Genomic DNA, 21,945 nt, shown 5'->3' on the forward strand with positions numbered 1-21,945 from the left:
GTGTCCTGCGGAAACCACCCTGCCGTGGGGAGTCTCCTGGGCAGGGCTCCCAGCTCAGGACAGCACAGCCTAGAAATCCACCCGAGGTTTTGCATGAAAATCCCCAGTGGAGCAAACAGCGTGGCCTTTATGGTAAATTAACATTCTGGCTGCATCTCCGTAAACAATCAGGCCAAACCTACAGAGGCCAGACTTGCCTTGTAATCGTGAATCTTTCTTTCAGATTCTTTCTGATCACAGGTGGGGGGACTGCTGGCGAAAATCTTTGCTTACATGGAAAATTAGGAGTTGTCTGATTCTAGAATCTACACCAAGCAGCTCCGACACAGACGCACAGGCGGGGTCTGTCCAGAGCGGGAGCAAGGAAATCCCACCTCGGCTGTATTTGCACATGTGTGTCAGCATCCTGGAGGATCAGTATGTCTGTTCTTGGCATTTTCCTTTGACTGTTTGAAACACTTTGCTGGTTTCCTCGAACTAGTGAAATAAACCTTTAACACACGTTTATTCTTTTTAGAAGAAGGGCCTTAAATAACATTATGGTCTTCTTTTTAAATAGTTTAATAGTCATCATTTAAATAAGGCTTTGGTGTGCTTTTCCACATTCTCATAGTTTCTTTTCTCTGCATATACATCTTGCAAAATCTATTATTAATCTGCGAGACGACCAGCCCCTCTACTGTAAACAAGGAGGGAGAAAGACAACGCGGACCGGTGGGTTCGCTGGTTCCAGGGCGTGTCCTGGCCAGGAGCGGGTGCCCACGCGCCCTCGCCAGGCGCCAGGGGAGCAGGACGCATCGCCAGTGCCTGGGAATCCATGGGAGGGGACGCCGGGGGCAGGGTCCCTAACGATGCACAAGGGCCTCGAGCCCCCACTTCTGCCCACCCATCGAACAGGAGGGCCTCAGCCTGGCTGCTTGGAGAAACGGAAACACCACAGCCCTCCCCGGCCTTCTTCTAGAGCTGTGGTCCTCAGCCAGGGGGCGGGTCCCCTGGGGACACTTGGTGATGTCAGGAGACAGGGTTGGCTGTCATGACTGGGGGGGCTCATCTAGTGGGTGGGGGCCAGGGATGCTGCTAAACACCCCGCAGTGCACAGGACGGCCCACCACAGAGCATGATCAGGCCCCAAGAGCTGAGAAACAGCGCCAAGCACGTTTTGGGGAGAGACTCTAGTGGGGCGCCCTGCCCTACAGTGACACGGTCCCGGGGCGGGCTGACCACGTGGGGCTTGTACGGATCTACGAGGAACAGACTGTGTCTGTGACGAAGCTGCTGCTACTAAAGATACTAATTCACCCACCGTGAGGTCCCACCAACCCGGAAGGAGGCTGCTACCCCGAAGGGCGGGGGAACCGGGCTGCACCCTCCTGCTGGGCTGAGGACCCTGCCTCTGTTCACACTGCGGGCCAGGATCAAGGGGCCTCTAAGCTGAGCGCTGTCCCCGAGGCTGATGGCGCTGGGTCCTCGGGGACAGCGGGTCTGTCGGCTAGAGGTCCTCGTGGGCGGGGCTCAGGTCCACCCGCTGGGCCTTCCCGAACACCAGGAAGGTGCATAGCCCGAGGCTGCTGACGGCTGCCACCAGGTTGAACACAGAAGTCCAGGAGCCCGTGGTCTCGATGAGGTAGCCACCCAGGCACACGCCCACGACTCCTGCACCCTCGAGAGGGGACAAGCAGGCGGGGTGACAGGCCATCCCACCCCTTTGAGGACAGCTTGGAGAGGAGCTGAGGGCGGGGAGGCCTGAGGGCCTGAGCCCCATCACTGTCACCCAGGCACTCGGCCTCTAGGGACCCTGGACCTCGGGGATTCACTCACATCTGCGGGTCACGTGGTTGGGGACGGTCACATGCCATTGGAAGCAGGAGCACCGTGGAAGACGGCTCTGGGCTCCCCCCGGCAGCTCTGGGGTCTGGGTTCTCCCCCCGCCACTGCTCTGACACTGTGGGGACCCTCCGAGCGGTGCCACACCCCACCCTGAGGGCCGAAGCAGTGGAGCAGGTGGGAGGACACAGGCGTGGGGCGGCGCCCCGGGGAACTCTGGGTTTGAAACCTGCAGGCAGGTGACCCCAGCCCACTTCTCACCTGCCAAAGCCCCAGCTGTGTTGGCCACACCTGGAACAGGACAGAGAGAACGAGGACCGGTCAGCGGAGGCCCACTGTGGCCCTCCCACGGCGCACCCACCTGGGGGTGGCCCCTGGGGGCCCTGGGAGCGGGGGGGGGAGGGTGGTGAGCGGGGGCGGGGGAGGGTGGTAAGCAGGGTGGGGCAGCCACTTCCTGTCCAACGAGGGGCCGAGGTCCTCACCAAACAGAAAGCCGGCACAGGACGGGGCCAGGTCCTGGATATTAACGGAAATGCCGCTGCGGGAAGAGGAGAGGACATGGGCGAGTGACCACAGGGCGGCCGCCACCCGCCAAGCCGGTGGTCGGTCCTCGGATTGCCTGGATCCCGGAGGCTGGCCATGCCAGGAGCTCAACCCCAGCTCAGCGGTTACGCGCGGGACCCATTCCCAGAATGAAACAAGACAGGGAGGCGAGTTTGCTTGGACTCACCCTCATTTGCTACCCGGTAATTTGGAAAACGACATCGAGGCGCCGATTCCCAAAACAAGTCAGTGCAGTTTTTCTGACTAAACACTGAGCTGCTGAGCAGACCGGGAGGCCCACAGAACAAGACATGGGATCCGATGGGCTCGCTCCCCACCTTGGGTTCAAAAGATGCTGCTTGGGGACCGTCATCTCCTCTGCCAGCCCCTCCCCAGGCACCCGTTTTGTTTTCCCAAAAGGCCCAGGTCCTCGCCGGCCTGATACCCTGACTGTCCTTTGCCTCGTGGCTCACGTGTGGGGACCTGCCATGCGCCTGCCCTCCATGTGCGCCCCGAGCCAGGGGCCCAGGACCCGGGAGCCCAAAGGCAGTGTGGGTGGCTCTGGTGGACGAGGTACCTGGCCCTTACCTGTGGTTGAAGGTCTGGAGGCCGATGGAGGCTGATGCAAAGACCACAGACTTACAAAAGCTCGAGGTGTGGCCCAAACACAGGGCAAAAACGCTGGACAGGCCGAGGCCCATCACCTGCGGGAGAGACGAGTGGGGATGGGGTGGGAGTCTCGCCCCTTCCTGGGCCACACTGAACGAGGGTCAGTGGGGACCCCTCCCAGGCTGGTGCCTGCCTGGAGGCCACTGGGACGAGGCTACACAAATGATCTGGCCCTGCTGGTCGTAGCCCATTCGACGTGAGCCGACCCAGGCCACAAAATGGGCACCAGGAAGGGCCTCAGGTCAGCCAAGCCAGTCCCTAGCACTGACCCACAGTGGCCTCCAGCCACTGTGCCACACCAGCCACCTTCTAGGTCAGGGGCCCCGGGAACACAACAGGGATGTCCGGAGGGAGAGAGCCGTCCCACGACCCTCCTACCTGCATGAACTTCCGCACAGTGATGGTCCTGTAACCTAGACGGGGAGACCAGGAGACATCCTGTCGGCCCAACCGTGCTGTCCCACCCCCGACGGCAACCAGAGTGGGTCCCACCCTCATGGCTGTGGGGAGGGAGCGGGGAGAGGAGGGCCGGGCTGGGCTCAAGGTGGGGCAGCCTGCACCACCGTGAGCCGTGCGCACACGTGTGTGAGTGCGTGTGCACTTAGAGGGTTCCCAAGGCAGAGGCCTGGCAGACGCACCTGAGGAAGGCCACTCTATGGTTACAAAGTGCTTTATTTGTGCTTCTACCAATTTTCTAATTTTTCCACAATGAGTGGGTGGTTCTTCTGTAACTAGGACAAGACTGACATTTAAGGACGTGCAGTGCAGGGTCGTGGGGAGCGTGCGTGTCTGCGGGACAGTTGTCCTCGGGGCGTGTGCACTCGGCTCTCAGGCCTGAGACCTCTGACCTCACCAGGTGCCCTTTCCTCCTCTGAAGAGGCTTGGGGGCTGTGTCCAGCCCCCGGGTGGAGGAATTACACCATCGCAGTGTGACTGTGTCCAATGTCCCCTCATGGGGAAACAGGCTGGGGGGTGACAAGCTGGAGGCAGTCATCAGCAGAGTCAGGCCGGGAGCCGGGCTCCATGGGCCCACCTGGCTGACTCTAAGGGCCAGGGGTCCCACTCTCACGGCCTGGTCCTCGGAGGCGTGGCCTCTTCCCATCGTTACAGGTGCACCCCAGGAGGGGGTGCGTCTCTGCCCCCCAAAGTGAGGCAAAGCCCAGGCATGGCTCCCTGCCCGGCCCCTCCCCCAGGGCTCACCCTGATTGATGAGACGGTCTGAGAGAAGCCCGCTGAACAGACTGGCAGGAATGGCCACCAGCCAGGGCACCACGTTGAAGACCCAGCCCTGCAGGGAGGAGGGTGCAGGGGCCTCAGAGGCCGCCAGGGCAGGTGCCCGACCACAGGGAAAGGACGAACAGGCCAGGCGGCCGCCCACACCCACCACTGCCCACCAGGCTCTCTGCCCACAGGCTGGGCCTCCGAGATCCTAAGTCATCCCCGACCTTGACTGAGCGCTGGGCCCTCGAGCGCTATCACCCCCTGCAGGCAGAACCTCCCTCATGGCTCCCCACGCCCGGCGGGGCAGAGCTGGGGGGCCGCACCCTGCCCAGAGTGTGCAGCCAGGGGGTCCTGGTCACCAGAATTGGGAGCGTAGCCGGGTGGCCAGGGTGCAGTCAGCCAGGCTGACCAGCAGATGACATCTGTGCCCACATCACAGCCCCTGTGTGCCCCGCCCCCCAGGAAGGACTGTCCGCAGACAGGCAGGCAGCCGGGGCAGCAGCTGGGCCTCTCCTGTGTGCACCCCGGTGAGGGCGCTGAGCCGAGAGGCGCCAGAACCGCCAGAGCTCAGCGGAAGGAACCCAGGGCCCCTCTGCATGTGCTTCGCGGCGCCGCCCAACCCTGCGAGCTGCCGGGCGGCCAACCCACCTTGGAGCTGGGGAAGGTCTCCTTAAAGAAGGTCGGCAGCCAGGAGAGGAGGATGAAGAAGGCGCAGGCCGCCGAGAGCTGGGAGACGATGGCCGCCCTGGGGGCGGGGCCAGGCTCAGGGTGCACACCCCCCCAGCCCCTCCCCACACCCAGGGCAGCCAGGGGCCTGAGGGTGTGGAGCCCAGCGTGGAGCCGCCCCGCGTGGGCCGCTCGCCCTGTGGCCGAGGTCCCCAGGGCCCCAAACCCCATCCCCGCAGCAGCCCGGCTCACCAGACGGAAGGCTTTCGGAAGAGCTGTCTCCAGGGCACCTTGGTGTGTCTGGACACCGGCAGGCCCTGCGCCAGGACGCCCAAGGCCAGGATGAGATCTGAAGGGCAAGGCATCTCCACGTGAAAGCCATTCACAGAGGGTGGACGGCTCTGCCCCCACAGGCCAGAAGCTGGGGGCGGCTCGTGGGTCCCCAGCTGTGCCTGGGGGCCATCCTGTCCTCTCCGCCAGAGCCTGGGGGCGGCAGCATCTGCCTTCGAGGGTGGACAGTAGTGTTGGCCATCTGTCCCCTGAGTCCTCAAACCCTCCAGGCCCCACTCCTGTCACCGGGAGCCACCTCTACCCCTGCAATCTGCCTCTGCCGGCTGGGCAGCCCCCTGCACGTCTGCGTTCACCCGGCTACTCTCACACCAGACTTGACCGTAGCTGGCTGAGACTCAGGGAGTGGGCGTCTTCTGTGATGCTCTACCTAGGGGATCCTGGGGCCCCCGAGCTGGCTTGCTCTTGGGGGTTCGGTGGCCGCTCGCTGGAGGGGACAAGGTGCCAGGGCCCCCGCCCTTCCCGGGCGGCAGCAAGTACCTTTCTCACCCAGCAGACACCTGTACACGTAACACACCCACAGCAGGGTGAGCCCACCAGAGAAATAGAAGACGCTCGGCCAGCCGTACCAGTCCAGGAGCAGGGAGCCTACGGCCCCCGTCACCAGCGTCCTGGAACGACAGGGAGGGGCGTGGCTGGGACCCTCGCTTCACTGGGGCGTGGAGACATCTCCGAGACCCCCACCCCGGGTGAATCGAGTCCCTAGAAAAGAGGGCATTTCTATCCCCTGTGAGGCAACTGCCCGGAAGGCTGGTCCCCACGCAGCTTGCTAGGGATGTGATAAATGGAATATTTATAAATGGAATATTTCCTGCCACATCAACAAACGAAGGATGTCACAGTCCTCAAGGACTGCAGCCCTCCAGCGTGAGCCGTGAGCCCCGAGGAAACTCAGGGCTGAAAAGAATACCTGCCATCCAGCAGCCATCAGACTGCAGCCACTCCCTGCGGTGAGCCCTGCGGAAACTCAGGATGTGAAAATACAGGACACTGGCCCCAGGGAGCTGAGGTGCACATCAAAGGAATGATTTCAGTGAGCCCAGACTCCTGCATCTTCCCATAGAAAAGCGCTAAATTCCTACATTTGAGAGATCGGTTTTCTTTAATTAACAATAATTTTTTGACCATTCCTGCCCTTTTGTTGCAAAACTCCTCTATATCCTGGCTCCTCCTCTCACCTCCTGGGAGCAGTTTCTCTGAAATGCTGTCTCCCGGGCTGCAGCCCTCATTTTGCCCCAAGTCAGACTTAACCCACAACTCTCATGTTGTGCATTTTTTTAAGACAGATGCAAGCTTTCCGGGGACTCCCGGTGCCATGGGGGCCAGCGTGGATGTGGCAGCCATGACGTGGCACGGGGGTCCTGTGTTGCCCTAGTATCTCCTTACTAGGCCTCCCAGTTGGCCTACAGTTGTGTGCGGATCCTTTTAAAATGAAAAAGGCAATGAGAAGACAGCGGTGACAAGAACACGCTGAAACATAAAACCTCCTCGCTGTTTTCAGCTGCTCATATCGGAGAGGATGATATTTCAAAAAGATTTCAAAATGCAAAAACAACCACCCAACCCAGCCGCCTCCCCAGGTCCTGCCGACGCTATTGTCCCAAATATGCCCTCGGGGCCCACCCCTCCCCCAGGCCGGCCTGTCTGTTCAGAGGCTACCCCCCAGCTGCCCCCCACCTGCTGAGGCTTGGCCAGGAGACAGTTAAAGGAGAAAGAAGGAGAAAGGCTTTCCCCCAAGGCCAGTGGAGGGATGCCTTCGGCTCTGAGCCTCCATTTCCCCATCTGCAGGGAGGGGGTGGACACGGTCTCTCCCTGTACCTCCCCTGCACCCCACCCCCTCCCTGGAAGGCCCAGGTCACCCAGTGAGACAGGATTTCAGATAAACAATGAAACTCTCCTGTCCTTGTATTGCTTCTCTGAAATTCACATGTCACTAGGCCCCCTGGGTTTCTATCTGGGCCGCTCCCAGCCCCCTAGCAGGCACCCCTCACCCCTCTGCATTCTGCCTGGACCTCGGCAGCAGTAACGTGAGGGCCCTGACCCCGGGGGTCGTGAAGCCCCGATAGGACAGCAAGACGTCCTTCCAGCCCTAGTGTGGTCGCCCCACGGAGGGTCTGGCGCTCTGGGGGGTGCAGTGGGGAGGGACACAGGTCTGGACCTTACAGGTCTGGACTTTTCACGTCTGGACCATGACGGGTACCGTCTGGGGCGAACGCAGGCCACCTCCCCCATCGGGACGGGCACCCCATCCAGTTCTGTCAGCACAGATGGAAGGCAACTTAAAACCCCAGCCCATGTGCCAGAGCCCCAGAGCTCTGGTCACCTGCCGCTGGCCTGAGAGGGACAGAGCATGAACGGAGATAGGGGTGGCAAGTGCCTCCCAGAGCACAGAGTCACCAGACCTGCATCACCCTGAACCAGCTGTGCACGTGGCCTGTCCCCACCAGACACACCGAGGCGCTCTGCCAGGCGCACGCCCTTCGCCTCCCCACACCGCCCCCCCAGCTCGGCGCCCCCCAGGCCGGGACTTACCCAAACTGGGAGCCAGCCCCCACGGTGCTGTAGGTGAAGGCTCGCTCGCTCTCCCGCACCTTCTGGGACAGCAGGCTGGTCAGCGCAGGGAAGTAAACTCCTGGGGCGGCAGAGAAGGCAAAGGCCCGCGCAGAGCTGTGTCCCAAGCTGGCCTGCGGGCCCCGCCGGGGTGGCCGGCGGAGGGGTGAGACAGGGGCTGGAAGCTCCGCGGGGCCCTCGGTGATGATTCAAGCCTGGGTCTCCTTCCTCCCGCTGTCACCCCCAGGGACCAGCAGGGCTGGGCTTTTCCCAACACTCAGCTAAGGAGGCAGCTTGGGGAGCGGGGCGTTCGCTCAAGGTCCTGCCACCAGGACGGCTGCAGGGGGACTTCTGGGCCCAAGCTGGCGCTCTTCCACTGTCACGCCAGCTCCCAGAGCCACACGGCTCCAGAGTCCTGGCACCAACACGCAGAAGCATACACACAGGTGACAAGTGACAAGTGCACACGCACACACACTGACACACACGGTGCGTGTACGTCGGTGAGACCTGAACGGCCCCGTGGAACTGCACTGCCAGGTCCTGGATGTGACGTTGCCCTGTAGCTACGTGAGATGTCACCACAGGGAGGTGGGGGAGGGAGTGTACATTTCACTGCAACTTCCTGTAAAGCTATAATTATTTTAAAATCTAGTTTAAAAAAAAAATAACTGCATTGGCGACTGCAGCTCTTGCTCGTTACACTGTGCTTTTCTCCAAAAGCACCTGGGGAAGCTCAGAGGCCAGGGCATATAGGGACAGGACTTGGTCCCTGCCTTCCCTCTGGGGCCCCGGGCCCCTGCTCACACCATGTGGGGAGCACATGGGGGTGAATTCAAAGGAGCGCAGGCGCTGGACTGCCTGGACCACCAGGACTACATGTGGGCCGGCTCGGTGGGGCTGATCAGGAAACAGGCAGAGGCCAATTCCAGGATGTACATCTGGGGTCCTGGGGGTACGGGCTGGAGGCCCACGCCCTACCAGAGCTCTGGGAAGTGGGGAGGTGTGGTGAGGAAGGGGTCCCGTCCAGAGGACGGATGCTGTCAGTTGCCGCGCTGGTGCAGGGCAGGAGCTCCGAAGGCCGTCCCACTCCCCGGAGGGTGGGTGTGCACCGCTGCCACCAGCTCCCCCAGGCCACTGGGGGTCTGTGAGGGGGGCCCTCTCCAGAAGTGTGATATCCCCAAAGAACGAGAGCGGGGGCTTGGGAAAGCTGGCATCCCCTCAGCCTGCTGGCCCGGCCAGCGCGGGTGTGGCCTCCAGCTGGCAGCACACAGAAACTGGGCCCGTGCCCACCATGCGGCTGGTGGAGCCGACGGTGCCACGTGGCAACCTGGCTGACACTGGATGCCTGGAGCGGACGTTTTGGCAGAGGAGGACACGTGACATTAAAACGTGCCAGCCAGACTGTGAAGTGACTCTAGACACGGAAGGTGCCTTGGGCGCGACGGCATCGAAGCACAAACCCCGCTGCAGGGAAGTGAAGCCAAGAGCCGGCAGCCCGCCAGCGGGGACAGCCCGAGCTGTCCACCTGCCAGGCAGGAGAACCCGTGACCTCAGCAGCAGCAGCGTTGCAGCACTGATGCACCCGCTCTGATTTGAGGCGCACCACACGCAGGGGCGCACACGAGGACACACGTGCACGCCCCTGAGCACGCACCCATGCACATACATATGCGTGCACACACTCCCCTTGCTCTGCGACACGTGGGCCAGAGGTCCAATGCTGGCAGCACGGGGGAAGCCCCCTGCAGCCCCCCTACCTTGGAGCAAGCCCGTGAGGATGCGAGAGAAGGTCATGAAGGCCAGGTGGGCGCTGCCGAGGTGGGAGAGCAGCGGTGTGGCGGCCGTGATGAAGCCCCAGGCGGAAGCCGACAGCAGGATGACCTTCTCACCCCCGATCCTGCACGGGGGACAAGAGGGCAGTGATGGGGAGCTGTGCGGCTGGGCTGCAGGCCGGACCAGGAGACCCCACCGTGGAGGAACCCGGGGAGGGGGCCGGCACCATCCGTCGCTTGGAGCTGCCCTCTGGGGTGGGCACTGCAGCCACATCCCCTCTGCAGAGGAGGCCGAGGCTGAGCGCGCAGGGTACAGCCTGGTCCCTCTGTCCCCATGGGCCCCAGAGCTGCCTCGTTGGATGCCGGTTGCTCCCCAGGGAACCAAGCACCCAAGACAAGCTGAGCGCCGGCCCCAGCCCACCCCTGCGCAGCCCTCAGGTCTCCCAGCTCCCGTCTTGCTGTGGGTGGGGCCTCCCCCCATTCCCTTCCTAGGAGCCACCTCCCCAAGCCCTGCAGCGGGGGGAGGGATTACCGGTCCCCCAGGTGGCCACCCACCACCTGAGTCAGGCAGTAGCCCCAGAAGAAGCTGCTGAGCACGACACCGGCCTCTTTCTTGTTCCAGCCGAAGTCCTGGCTCATGGTGGCAGCACAGACGGGCATGCTGACGCGGGCGCAGTAGAGCAGGCATGTCCCCAGAAGCAGCGTCCCTGTCCACACCTGGCACTCGGGTCTGAGGAGAGAAGGGCCCGGTCAGGCCCAGGAGAGGCTGTTGGATGGGGCACCTCGGCCACCTCTCAAATGTCCACCTGCTCATGTCTGGTGACTCCTGGGAGAAACGGGCAGGCACAAGAAATGATGCACAGGGTCCCTCAAGCAGCAGAGGTGGGAGCGCCCGGATGGCCGTTGCAGGGCAGGTTGAAGAGCCGCAGCTGGGGAGGTGCTGCTCTCTAGGACCCGGGCTCTCGATTTCCATGGACCAAGGGCTCAGGAAGGCAGCCAGGCTGACAGCTGGTAACCGGCCAAGGGGGTGATGAGCTGGAGAAGAGGACCCCAGCCGCGGCAGAAAGGGAGGGAACCACAGCACCGTGGGCCCCCGCAGGGTCCCCAGGAAAGCTGGGTCTGCCCAGCAGACCACCTTGGGGCAGGCAGACCCTGGGAGGAGACTGGGCAGCAGTGAGGCAGCCCTGGCCACCTGGGAAGGTTGCCAGACCAAGTCCATACAGTCCCCAAAGCTCCTGGCCAGCACCCTCGACTGTCAGTCACCAAACCAGGAAGTCAGAAACTGCCAGAGCCTGGAGGAGCCCAGGAGACTCAAGTGCCTGTGGGACCCTGGGTGGGGTCCTGGGACATCGGGGGAAAGTGCAGAACCCGAGCACAGCATGGGCTTTGGTAGCAGTACTGTCCACGGCAGTCCACTGATGGGGACAAATGGACACTGACTTAGGACGTGAATGGGGGACACTGATGTGGAGCGTGTGGCAGTCTGTATTGCCTTTGCGGTAGCTCTGTAAATCTAGAACTGCCCTAAAAACAAAGTTTGGGGAGGGGGATTGGTATTTTTTTTAACAAAAAAGAGAGAGGAGACTCAGTGCTCTTTGTGCAGGTGTGGGGGGGCCCAGTGGGGGATGGCCTGGGGGAAGGGCACCACTAGGGACTTGCGATGTCTTTGCACAGGGCGGGGACGTCCCCTGAGGGTGGGGGCCACAACTGGGGGGTGGGTCGGGAGAGTGGACAGGCCTTGAAGCAGTCTCAGTGGGGCCTTGGGGGTCCTGCCTGCACCTGGACTCACCTGCCCAACTGGGGCAAGGGTTCTCCCCGGGTGGGGAGGAGGGTGGTGGTGTGAGACGCACGAAGGGAATAGGTTCAGGCTATGGGGAAGGCACGGGGCAGGGGCTCCAAGCCCGGGGCCCCCGAGGCCTGCCCAAAGCGGCCTGAGGCATTAGTGCTGTAAGGCCTTGGGGAGGCCACTGGACAGGTGTCCAGGAGGGTGAGGCCGGCAGGAGCTGCACGGGCAGTTCTCAGAACAGAGGGAAGGGTGCCTCTCACCTGGCGGATGACCCAGGACACTGGAGTCTCAGCCTCGCTCCCCAAACCCCTTTGGACCCCTGTCTGGACCTGGCTGGGGGTCCCCCCTGCTGGCCGGGCACGTGCAAAGAACAGCCAATGGGGCCCAGGGCAGTGGAAGCTTGGACTCCATCTGCGGACACGGGCAGGTCCCCTGCCTGTGGGCCCCACCCAGGCTCGGGCTGTGAGCCGACTCCTGGGGGACAGTCCAGGGTGAGGCCAGGACCACCCCTAGGAGGGCCAGAGCCCTCACCTGCACGCCTCCCGGGGGTGAGAGACCTCGGAGGCCCTGAGGGTCTTGCCTGCTGGCAGGCAGCACCCGCACCAGGAAGCTGATAAGTGGGTGCGACGGCCGTGTCCGTTATCTCTGGGGCAGGACCTCTGGGCCAGCAGCGAGGTGGGGCTGCCCCCCACCCCCTCTGGCCAGCACCCTCCTCCTGGCAGGGTGGACTCCGGACCCCTGGCACTGGGGGAAAGTTTCGGGGCGGGAAGGAGCTGCTGTCCTGGACCTGGTCACAGCCGGGGCGGGGGGTGGGTGGTGGCACGTGGGGCCCGTCGCCCAGCCTCCTGAGCTTCAGTTTCCTCGGTGAAGATGGGCTCATGTCCCTGATGCCCAGATCCTTCTCAGGTCAGTGAGCAGCAAGGTGACCCACCAGTTCCTGGAGCCCCAACAAGGAGCTGTCGACTGGCCAGCGGGTTGGGAGAGGCCTGGCACCAGCGTCCTCCTCCTCCGTGGGCACCTCCCCCGGCTCTGCTCCCCCTGGCACATCAGTGTACTTTTCCACAGTCCGGGGAGCGAGTCGGAGAGCCTTCCCCGTGTCTCAGGCCTGCAGAGGCCCTCCCTGTCCCGGCTGCTGTCCTCACGGCTGAGGAGCTGTTGCCCCCAGGAGGCTGCAGCATCTGGTAATCCCACTCGTGGAGACAGCTGACTCCAGGCTCGAGCCCCTCCCTCGGGGGTTTGGGGTGAATGAGCCCGGCCTGCTGTCCCCAGACAGAGCCGCGTTTGTGGGCGGCGCCCGGTTTGGAGTTTGGGAATTACAGTCCAAAGTGTTCTGCAGCCCTCAGTGATGTGTGTGGTCTGATGTGGTGACCAGCTGTCCCGGAGGAGAGACTTGGGTGCCGTTCTGGGCCCTGGCCTGACTCGGGGAAACCCGCCCTTCCCTGTGCCTCCGTTTCCCCGTGTGCGCTGGACCATGGATTTCAAACTGGGTCTCTAGGTGCCCGGAGGGGTGCCATGGGGGGGGCTCCCGGGCAGCCCTCTTGGATGAGTTGCTTTTTATATTAGAACTTCCTATACGAGTCCAGTGGGAAATAGCATCCCGTGCTGGAAAGCCTGCCGTTCTGCAGTTCCAGGAGCTGCAGTTCCAGGAGCCGGCTGCTGGACCGTGCCTCGGAAACTGCCCAGTGACCCTCAGTGACGAGGGAGGGGCCATCACGCCCCCACCCTCCTTCCTGGTTCGTAAAGTGCGCCTGGAATGACTCAGAAGCCAAGACGGTGAGGATGACGGTAGCACAGCGCATGCGGCAGGTCTCGGTGGCCTCCCCCCTGGAGGCGCTAAGGCGGTGGGAGGGGGCGGAACCCCACGGGGCAGCTCGCGGACTCACCTGGGGCCTGGTGGTCCCAGATGCTAGTTTCCTTTACAGAGCCAAAGACTGTGAGGGCCGGGGCGGGGGCGGGGCGGGGGCTCTGCCAGGCCAGTGAGCCCCCAGGAGGCACCGGCTCAATGTCTGAGTTTGTGACATGCGACCCCTGGGGGCTCAGGGCCCATCTCCTACGCGGCTCCAACCGTGGGAATGACACCCCCAGTCCACCCTCTTGCCCCCCGTTTCCCAGCCCAGCACTTCAGGCCATCGGGGATACCTCTCCCTCTGAGCAAACATCCCCCAGGCCTAGTGGGAGGCACAGTCCAAACTGCCCACCAAAACCAGCCCAGCCGGCCACCCGGGCCCACCGGGATGGAGCCAGCAGAGGACTCACGAGCCAGCCCTGCCGCGGCCTCCGACGCCCGTCCAGGGCCACCTACACAGCCCTGCAGGCGAGTCCTCGGCAAGCACACACGCACGGTTGGTGCACAAGGGGAGCGGCAGGGGCTGGGGAGCAAGGCTTCTAACTTCCCACGAACAGCCACAGCCTGAAGTTGCCTTTAAAAGGAAGTTTTATTCCTTTATGTGGTCAGAGCGGCGGAGGGTCACCTGCACGCAGATGGGACCGCGTCCCCGGCACCTGCCCCTCCCTCGGATGCACTGTGCTGGCACCCCGGGAGCCTGGCTCTGTTTGCTCTCTGGATGGGAAGTCCAGTTAGAAACAGGGGAAAGCCAGATGAGACTGACCTGCTCTGGAAGGTTGGCAGGGCACCAAGAATACGGTGCTGCCCCCTGCCTCCTTGTGGTCCCGGGAGGTCAAGAAGGGCCCGTCAGCTTTCAGGCAACCAGCCCACTCTGAGTTTAAGGCGCTGGCATGGGACCCCCTCTGGAGCTGGGGGGCCAGGTGCTGTGTGCTTCCTCCCTGGGCCCCGGAGGCCCCCGCAGCCCTAGCCCTGAGCTGGCGGGCAGTGCCACTGGGTGGGCAAAGGGATGTCCTCCACAGCTGCTGGGGACACAGAACAGGCCAGCTGGAGGCCTGGCTGGAGGGGGTGACCCAGACATGTCCAGCTGCTGGAGGCCCGATTAGGACGCCAGATGCAGAATCCTGGACCTGCGACGGGCTTGCTAGGAACACGGAAGGTCACGGCAGAATCGGCCACAAAAGACCTGAAGACCTGCCTCCAGCCCACTCTGCCCACTCCCGAGCCTCGGGCTGAGCCCCCACCTCTTCAGGGTGCTTCCTGTGAACCTTCTAGAACCTTCTGCGTCCTGCAAATGGCCCCTGTGCATGAGAAGCACCCACGGCTGAGCAAACACAAGGTCACGTGGACCCTCGATTCAGAAAAGGGAAATGTGTCGGCGCTGGGCGCAGAGGGCAAGCAGGGGCAGAGGGCAACCGCCGGAGAGAACGTGCGGGCCCAAGGGTGCTGGCTCCCGGCTGGGACATCCCTGGGGAGCGGCCCTGCCTCGGGGGTCATCCACCTGGCGGCAGCCGCCCACGGTCGCCCTTGTCACGATTCTCATCACCTTTAGCCACTCGGGGGTGCGAACCACCTTTTCCCGCTGAGCCCCACTCCACCCAGGACCCCTGCTACCCCACCTTCAGGTGCTCCTTTCTAAACTGGGCAGGGAGGGAGGCGGTGAAGACAAAGCCAGCCAGATCCAGATCCGTTAAAGCATAACCGAGGGGGAAGTTTGCAAAACATTCTTTTTTTTTTTTCTCGGTACGCGGGCCTCTCACTGTTGTGGCCTCTCCCGTTGCGGAGCACAGGCTCCGGACACGCAGGCTCAGCAGCCATGGCTCACGGGCCCAGCCGCTCCGCGGCATGTGGGATCTTCCCGGACCAGGGCACGAACCCGTGTCCCCTGCATCGGCAGGCGGACTCTCAACCACTGCGCCACCAGGGAAGCCCCCTGCAAAACATTCTTTAGAGGTCCCAGCCCTCTGCCCAGCTGGCTGCGGAGCCACCTGCCACCTGGGTCAGCGGGGCCTCGCTTCGACAACGAGCAGGGCAGGGAGAGAGCAAGGGAGCAGAGGCAGGCCGCAGGGCGCTCCCCGGCTGGGCACGCCCCGCATGCCTGCCGCCCTCCTGGACACCTGGCAAGGAGACCCCGTGCTGCGATTTGGGCTTTGGGGCTCCCGCCCTCACCAGGCCCTGTCCCAAGGGAGCCTTCTGGCTTCTGAGGCCTTCCTGTGAGCAGCTCTGGGAGGCGGGTCCCGCAGGCAGCAGGGCAGGCCCCGGGGACTCGGAGCTGGAGGTGGACGGGCCCGGAAGCGCAGGGCCTGACTCTAGGCCTGGGGTCCACTGGAGGACCGGAGGGAGCTCTGAGCCGCGGGCGGCCTGGGGGCTGCTCTGAGGGCTTGCCTCTCGTTCCTGGTCGCCGTGTGAGGCATGCTGGTGAGCAGATCCCCGTCCCAGGGCTTTCTGCACCCGGCAGAGGAAGAGGGCGGCCTGCCTGGGCTCTTCCTCCCCCACGACCGACACCCCCGTGGGGACCTTGTTGGCGTCACATCTCTGGCACACTACTACGGCAGGGCTCAGCCAACTGCAGGTGCTGGCGTGGCCCCCCCAACGCCCCCCAACCCACTGCCTGCCCGCACATGTGGCACTCAGTGGGTGGTCACAGGTGCGGTCCTGGGGGTGGGGAGGCCGTGCCTGGGAGCCACCCTGCCCAGCCAGGCAGGCCTCCCAGGACAAGACACTGCGCACCATCCCCAGGACCGGGGCGGCCTGGAGAGAGTGCAGGGGGCTCTGGGTGGGTGGGGGGTGGCACTGGCCCTGGATGGAAGGCGGGAGGCGTGGAGGTGCAAGGCCCCCCAGGAAGAGCAAAGGTACGGGGCTGCGGGGAGCCGTCTCTGCACAGGACGCCCGCTCCCTCCCCTGACCGCCGCCCCGCCCCCGCCCCCCCCCTCCGTGCGAGGCCCCACCTGGACCACTGGGCGTCCTCGGCCGCGTCCCTGCGGGCCTCGTCCGGGGGCGGCTGCATCGGGCGCGGACGGCGCGGGCACAGGGTGTCCGGGTCCGCTCCCGCCCGGCCGACCCACCGGGCAGCGCCGCCCAAGTCCACGTGTCAGTCCCAGCGGCGCTTCCGTCCGGCGTACTCCCAGGACGTGTCGCCCCCGGACGGCCACCGCGGCGGGTGGGGCGGGGCGCGCAACTTGGGCCTCCGCCCCGCTCACTCCGTCGGAAAGGCCAGACCTGGCGCTCCTGCGGGCGGGTGGGTCACACCCTCGCGCCCCGGGGCCTCCTCGCTGCCGGTCGCGGAAGTTCGGGATGGCGCGGGCACTTCCCCTTGCAGGCGGCAGGAAGGATGGGGCTTTGGAGGGGCTGAGCCGGCGTGATCCCGGCCCGGACACGTTGCTGGCAGGGCAGCCTGCGCGCACATCCACAAATGGAGGTGCGGTGGGGTGGTCCTCCCCTCGCAGGGCTGCCTACGCATCAGGTGACAGCTCGGGGTCGTCTCACCTGTGCAAGGACAGCAAGACTCAAGGGGAACCAATTTTTTAAATGGATCTTTGAAGGTGGGCTCCAGCCCTGCGACCCTGGACCAGCCTGTGAACCCCGGGCAGCCCAGCGCTCGCGGGGGGCGGGGTGGGGTGCTGAGTGTTCCGAGTACGGACACGTGCCGGGCCCCACGCTGAGTCCTGTGGATCACCGGTCTCAGGGCTCCACCTGACCTCAGAAGGCTTCACGCCCACATGCCGCGTACAGCCAGCGCTGTGACGGTTGGGACACATCGGAAGCAGATGGATTTCTGGGCGATCCTGCTTCCGCCGGCTGCCCCTCTTCACCCTGCAACGCCCCCTCCTCCCGCTACCCCTCAATCCACCCTCCACACACACGGCAGCCTGGCGAACGTGGCCACATCCCCCCAGGAGGGAACCCTCCGAACCTACACCGCGGACCTGGGTCTACCCCAGCCGGCTGCACGTACGCTTGCCGAACAAACTGCTGTTCTTCCGCCCATACGACGCTCGACGGGGCAGCAGGATGGTGCTGGAGCGAGGTGTGTTCGCCCAAAGAGCCCACGACTCGGAAGAGGGTGAGAATCGTCGTTCAGCTCAGCTACGACAGTACCCCAGCCTCCTCCTGGCAGCTCACTCTCACCCACTGCCCCACCCTCCTCCCGGCAGCTCACTCTCACCCACTGCCCGAGGAGCCACACTGTGAGGGCATTTGTCATTTGCCTACCCAAAGTCCCTCTCCTTCTGGAGCTGATGTTCCAGGGCGTGTAGACGAAACACAAAAAGGAGACCAAGTGGGGCAGGGAAGGGTGGCTTCTGCCGTGGGACGGGCGGAGAGGAGCCCCCAGAAAGACATACAAGTCAAGTCTGAGAACAGGGAAGGAGGAGGCCACGCGGGCGGGGCGGGCAGAGGCCCAGGGCCAGCTCCAGGACCGCAGGCAGCCCAGCCGGGCTGAGGAGGGGGAGACAGGAAGTGGGGACAAAGTGCTGGTGAGGTCATTATTTGAACGTCACAAACACTGCTGTTCAACACTTCTGTTTTACACTCAGGATACAACAGAACACCCGGAGATTAAGGACTCACCAGTCCCACGAGTCTGTGGCCAAGAAGGGGCCAGCGCCCCGTCCCCTCACCCTGGTCAGGGTGGTCAACGGCCTTCCAGGCTTCCGGCTGACCACCCACCACCTCCTTTCCCGCCCCTCCAGCCCCGGCGTGGCATCCTCCGTGACGGCTGGGCTGGCTTCACTTGCGGAAGCCAGCTGGTAAAATTAGTGTGATTGTGAGACACCATGACCTGTGGGAGAGAAAACCTCATGTGACAGGGCCCACGGCCGAGTCTGCGGAGAGCGGGAGCCACGACCGGAGGAGGAGACGTCCCTCCGTCCTCTCTGGTGACTAAGTTTACGTGCAGCCCAAACACGCGGAGCGCCTTGGGGTCCCGGCAGCCAGGCGCATCCCACCCCCAGCTCCAGAGGCGCGTCGGGGTCTCAGCCTCGTGCCGCAGTGAGTCTGCTGCTCCATGGGCATCTGACACGGAGAGAACGCAGCCGCTCAGAAGGGTTCACGTGGGCAAAATCTGCTCACCTCCAGGCGTTGCTCCGCTTGGTCAGAGCTGGGGGTAAGCGAGCCCAGTAGACTTCCTTCTGTGCCTCGGTTGGATGTGACCGTGAACCTGGCCTTCCAGCTGGGAGGCTTCCAAACCGCAGACAACCTGAGCCCCGTGTTCCTATTTAACCCCTCCCCATCCCCACAACGGGAAACACCTCCCTGCTGTCAGCGCAGGGTTAGCGTGGTCAGTGACCCCAGACCACCCCTCCCCCCCCCCCCCACCACTGGGGCTGGGCCCGTCTGCTCACCACAGAGCTGTGGCCGGCATCCCGCAAAGGCAAAGCCGCTCAGGACGCTCCACCCGCCCCAGCGACTCACGCCAAAGGCCCACTCGAACCCCGTACCCGACGTCTACATAGGTAAACCACCACAAGGAAGGGAGAGCCTCGACGGCATCTCAGTGTTGAGGCACAGCCTCCAGGGCGGGCGGGCCCCGTGCCAGGACCAGCCCCTACTGAGCACCCTGGGGGAGGTGAGCACAAAGCCAAGGGCTCGGGGGCATTGGCAAGGGCCACCTGGCCGCCCCTGTGAGGCGGGAGAGGTCCCTGCCGTGGGTCAGCAACGGGGGAGGGCCCTCCTTTCCTGTCCCCATCACCACGAGCGCCGACATCCCTGCGTGTTGCCAGGCACGGGGCCGCACTCTGCACCCCGCCCATCGCCCTCCAGCTGCGTCCAGGGTCCCGCACTGGCCTTCCACAGAGGGTGCTCGGGAACCCGCCCTGCTGGACGCCGGCACGGGCACCACAGTGGCGGCCCCAGGCTTGTTGGAGCAGCCCTTTTTCTTTGAAGGTTTGGAAATTTCATATGTCACAAAACAATTACTTAGAATGTTCCAATTCAGCTGAAAGTCATACGGTGGGCATGGAGCCGACTAGCTCCATCTCCTTCACAAAACTGAAACGAGGTGCCAGTGCAGAAGAGCAGACGGCAGCCTTCAGAGTCGTGATGGAGCCACAGCAAAGCACGGACGCACGGGAACCAAAGTTCCCCCACCCTTCCAGGTCTACATACAAACGTGTTAGTGTGGCACGGAATTCTTTGTTCTCATTAGAACGTTGTCAGCGGTGGGGCGGGGGGAAGAGCTTTCAGACGAACACTCTGAGAAAAATGTGCAAACTTTTACTATGAAATTAAGAACAGGCAGCAAAGGCAACCTATTCTGCATTTTTCAGATGTTGTGGGCGCTGCACGCATGCGCCCCGGGAATCGCCTGGAACGACAGAATCAGAGAGGCACCAAGTGCTAGGGCGGGTGACTGTTTTACACAGGCTCTCACGCGACTGCTGCCAACAGTACAACTGACTGTAAATCCAAAAGAGCAGTACGTGTTTCTGAAATGGAAACATACCCGTCGTCAGGAACAACACGCTTGGTGTCCAGGGGCTGGGGACGGGCAGCCCAGCCTGCAGTCACCACACCTGACGCCTTTAATCTGGTCTTTTGTTCAGACTGAGACTTGGCACTGGTCACCCAGAAAGGAGTCCTGCCCCGTTATCCGGAGGACGGCAGTGTCTTTTAACACAGAATGTGTACGATTCTCTCTGAAACTCCTGGTTCTGCCACGCTCCCCCAAACAAACAGCAGAGAGAAGTGGGAAAGTACAGACATCACACTGCTTTAGAAGAGCTGCCCTCCGCACGTTTTCTCTGCATGTCTGTCTTCAGAGGGCATCTTGGCTGGACGGTGGAGCCAGCCCTGCGACCCCCAGGCTCGCTCCCGGCATCTCAGTCCACGCCAGGACCAGTCCCAACCAACAGCTGCCTTTTCTAGAAACTGGAAAACTTAATTCAAATGGCAAAACACGTTAGCTCTCATTTGCTTTGCGGTAATCCCTTTGGAAGAATCCAGACTAGGGGTCATTCCTCATGTGACTTCACAACATCAGGAACACGGAGTACCAGAATATTCTCACATTTTATTTATTTCAAGGCACTTTCCACCAGAAAGTGTAAAAAGAAGAAAGAAACTACCCTGGTAGAACATTACATTTTAACAAACACAACAGCGAGATCCAAATGAGACGAAGCAGAAAAATCAGCATACTTAATGCTCATTATCTTGAAATGGCTTAAGGTAGTTTGCTTGCTGAAAAGAGAGACTGCAAAAAAGAGGAAACAGAGAAGTCTGCAAGGCCACCCCCTTGAAGATTCCCAGCCCATGGGGAAGGAACTAAACCCCTTAAAGAAAGGTAAAGAGCTGAAGAGTAACATCTGAATTCTCCGAGTCTGGCCAGCACCCAGCTCACGTGGGCTTTAGCACTGGCTGATCAAGTCACTCACTGACTGAACTGGTGAATAAAATAGCAACACTTCTCATAAGCATTTAACATTTCATGCACGTGACAAACTCCATTCAGGTCCTGACAGTTTATGGATGATTCTTGCCCATTACTGTACATCTCAAACCCTCTCCTTTGAAAAATATTTCAAATTGATTATATATTAATTATGCACATAAACAATCTTATATACACTAATAATAAAGGATTAGGAATATGCTGAATTACCTGGTGCTTTTAAAAAAAATGTAGTTTTATGTCTACTTCCCTAATATTTTTCTTCCAGCTTCTGCTGTATTAAGTCTTAATTACCTGAAGATTAAAACCCCCTTTCTCCCTAACTTATTTTTATCCTCAAACCTCAGAGGAAACGATCGTACGGAAAGGTCACACCTGAGGCTGACAACCGAGAGGTGAAACTCATCACTTCTGGGGGTAAGGAAAGGACACCCCCCCCCAACCCTCACAAGGTCCAAAGGGCAGCCTGAAGGGGCCAGTCTAGGGCCTGAGTGGTCTATTTGCCTTTGCACCCGTGACTGAATTACACAACCACCTGGGGAAGGAAAATCCTGCCTGAAGCTGTACCCGCTGAAAACCAGTGACCCCGCAGACTCAGGCGCAGGTCGAGAGTGAGTGCTAAGTGGAGGGAAGAGCTGGTGCCGCAGGTGCTTCAGGACAAACACTCGGGGTGTCGGGGGCAGACCCCAACCTCCCCGAGGACCTGCCTCGCTGTGCACCCAGGCCCACGGGCTCCCCAGATTCGGCCGCTAATGGCATTTCTCTCCATCGAGCCCGGGTGCCAGCACAGCCCACCCTGCACAAGGGCTCAGACGAGGGAGAACTGAGTCTCAGCCACATGGGCGCTCCCACCAGAGGACGCACAGGAGCCAGGAGCCCAACAGCTCCGCGTGCTGGGGCCGCCTCCGCCTCCGCCTCCGCCTCCGCCTCCACCTCCACCTCCACCAGCCTCGCCCAGGGGCCGGCAGCTCTGCAACAATCCACAAAACCCCTTCCAGCACCGGCACCCTGGGCCACCTGCCACAAACCCCAACACCTGAGCCTGCATTTGGGTGTCACCGACCGCACTGGGTGCCGGGCAGGGGACAGATGTGAGGGCACAGAAGCAGGACAGGCACAGAACTGGCCGACAGTGTGAGAGATGCTGAAGCGCAGGTGACAGAGTCCACCGTGCCACGGCACACACCACGGCACATGCGTCTCTCCAGCTGCAGATACTAGATGGTGTCACTGCCGTCACATGGGGAAGCCAGCCCCAGAAGCAAAAGGTGTGCTGGAGATGATTAAAACTTTTGAGAGACCATTTTGGTCATTCTTGAAATTAAAGAGA

At 62.2% G+C, this 21,945-nt stretch overlaps 1 protein-coding gene across 1 annotated transcript; it reads right to left on the reverse strand.

The window, feature by feature from the left end:
• Positions 1 to 545: 545 nt before the first annotated feature.
• Positions 546 to 21,518, reverse strand: SLC17A9 (solute carrier family 17 member 9). The gene is made up of 13 exons (XM_082643368.1): positions 16,174 to 21,518; positions 10,129 to 10,326; positions 9,582 to 9,721; positions 7,804 to 7,903; positions 5,752 to 5,882; positions 5,176 to 5,272; positions 4,906 to 5,002; positions 4,237 to 4,324; positions 3,415 to 3,449; positions 2,956 to 3,071; positions 2,307 to 2,362; positions 2,086 to 2,115; positions 546 to 1,653 (listed from the first exon to the last, which is right to left on the reverse strand). Exons 1-13 carry the CDS (start codon positions 16,230 to 16,232, stop codon positions 1,490 to 1,492), a joined length of 1,311 nt encoding a protein of 436 aa, XP_082499494.1. The 5' UTR covers positions 16,233 to 21,518; the 3' UTR covers positions 546 to 1,489.
• Between the last annotated feature and the right edge of the window lie 427 nt (positions 21,519 to 21,945).

Source organism: Mesoplodon mirus (assembly GCF_964341445.2).
Source record: "Mesoplodon mirus genome assembly, chromosome: 15".
Lineage (NCBI taxonomy): Eukaryota > Metazoa > Chordata > Mammalia > Artiodactyla > Ziphiidae > Mesoplodon > Mesoplodon mirus.

Excerpts from the sequence above, each read along its gene's own strand:
- SLC17A9 (XM_082643368.1), bottom strand. The coding sequence starts at position 16,232 with ATGCAGCCGCCCCCGGACGAGGCCCGCAGGGACGCGGCCGAGGACGCC. Across the intron at positions 5,883-7,803 it reads GGGGCTGGCTCCCAGTTTGG|GACGCTGGTGACGGGGGCCG; the intron begins GTAAGTCCCGGC and ends CTGTCGTTCCAG. Across the intron at positions 2,363-2,955 it reads CTCCAGACCTTCAACCACAG|CGGCATTTCCGTTAATATCC; the intron begins GTAAGGGCCAGG and ends CTCTTCCCGCAG.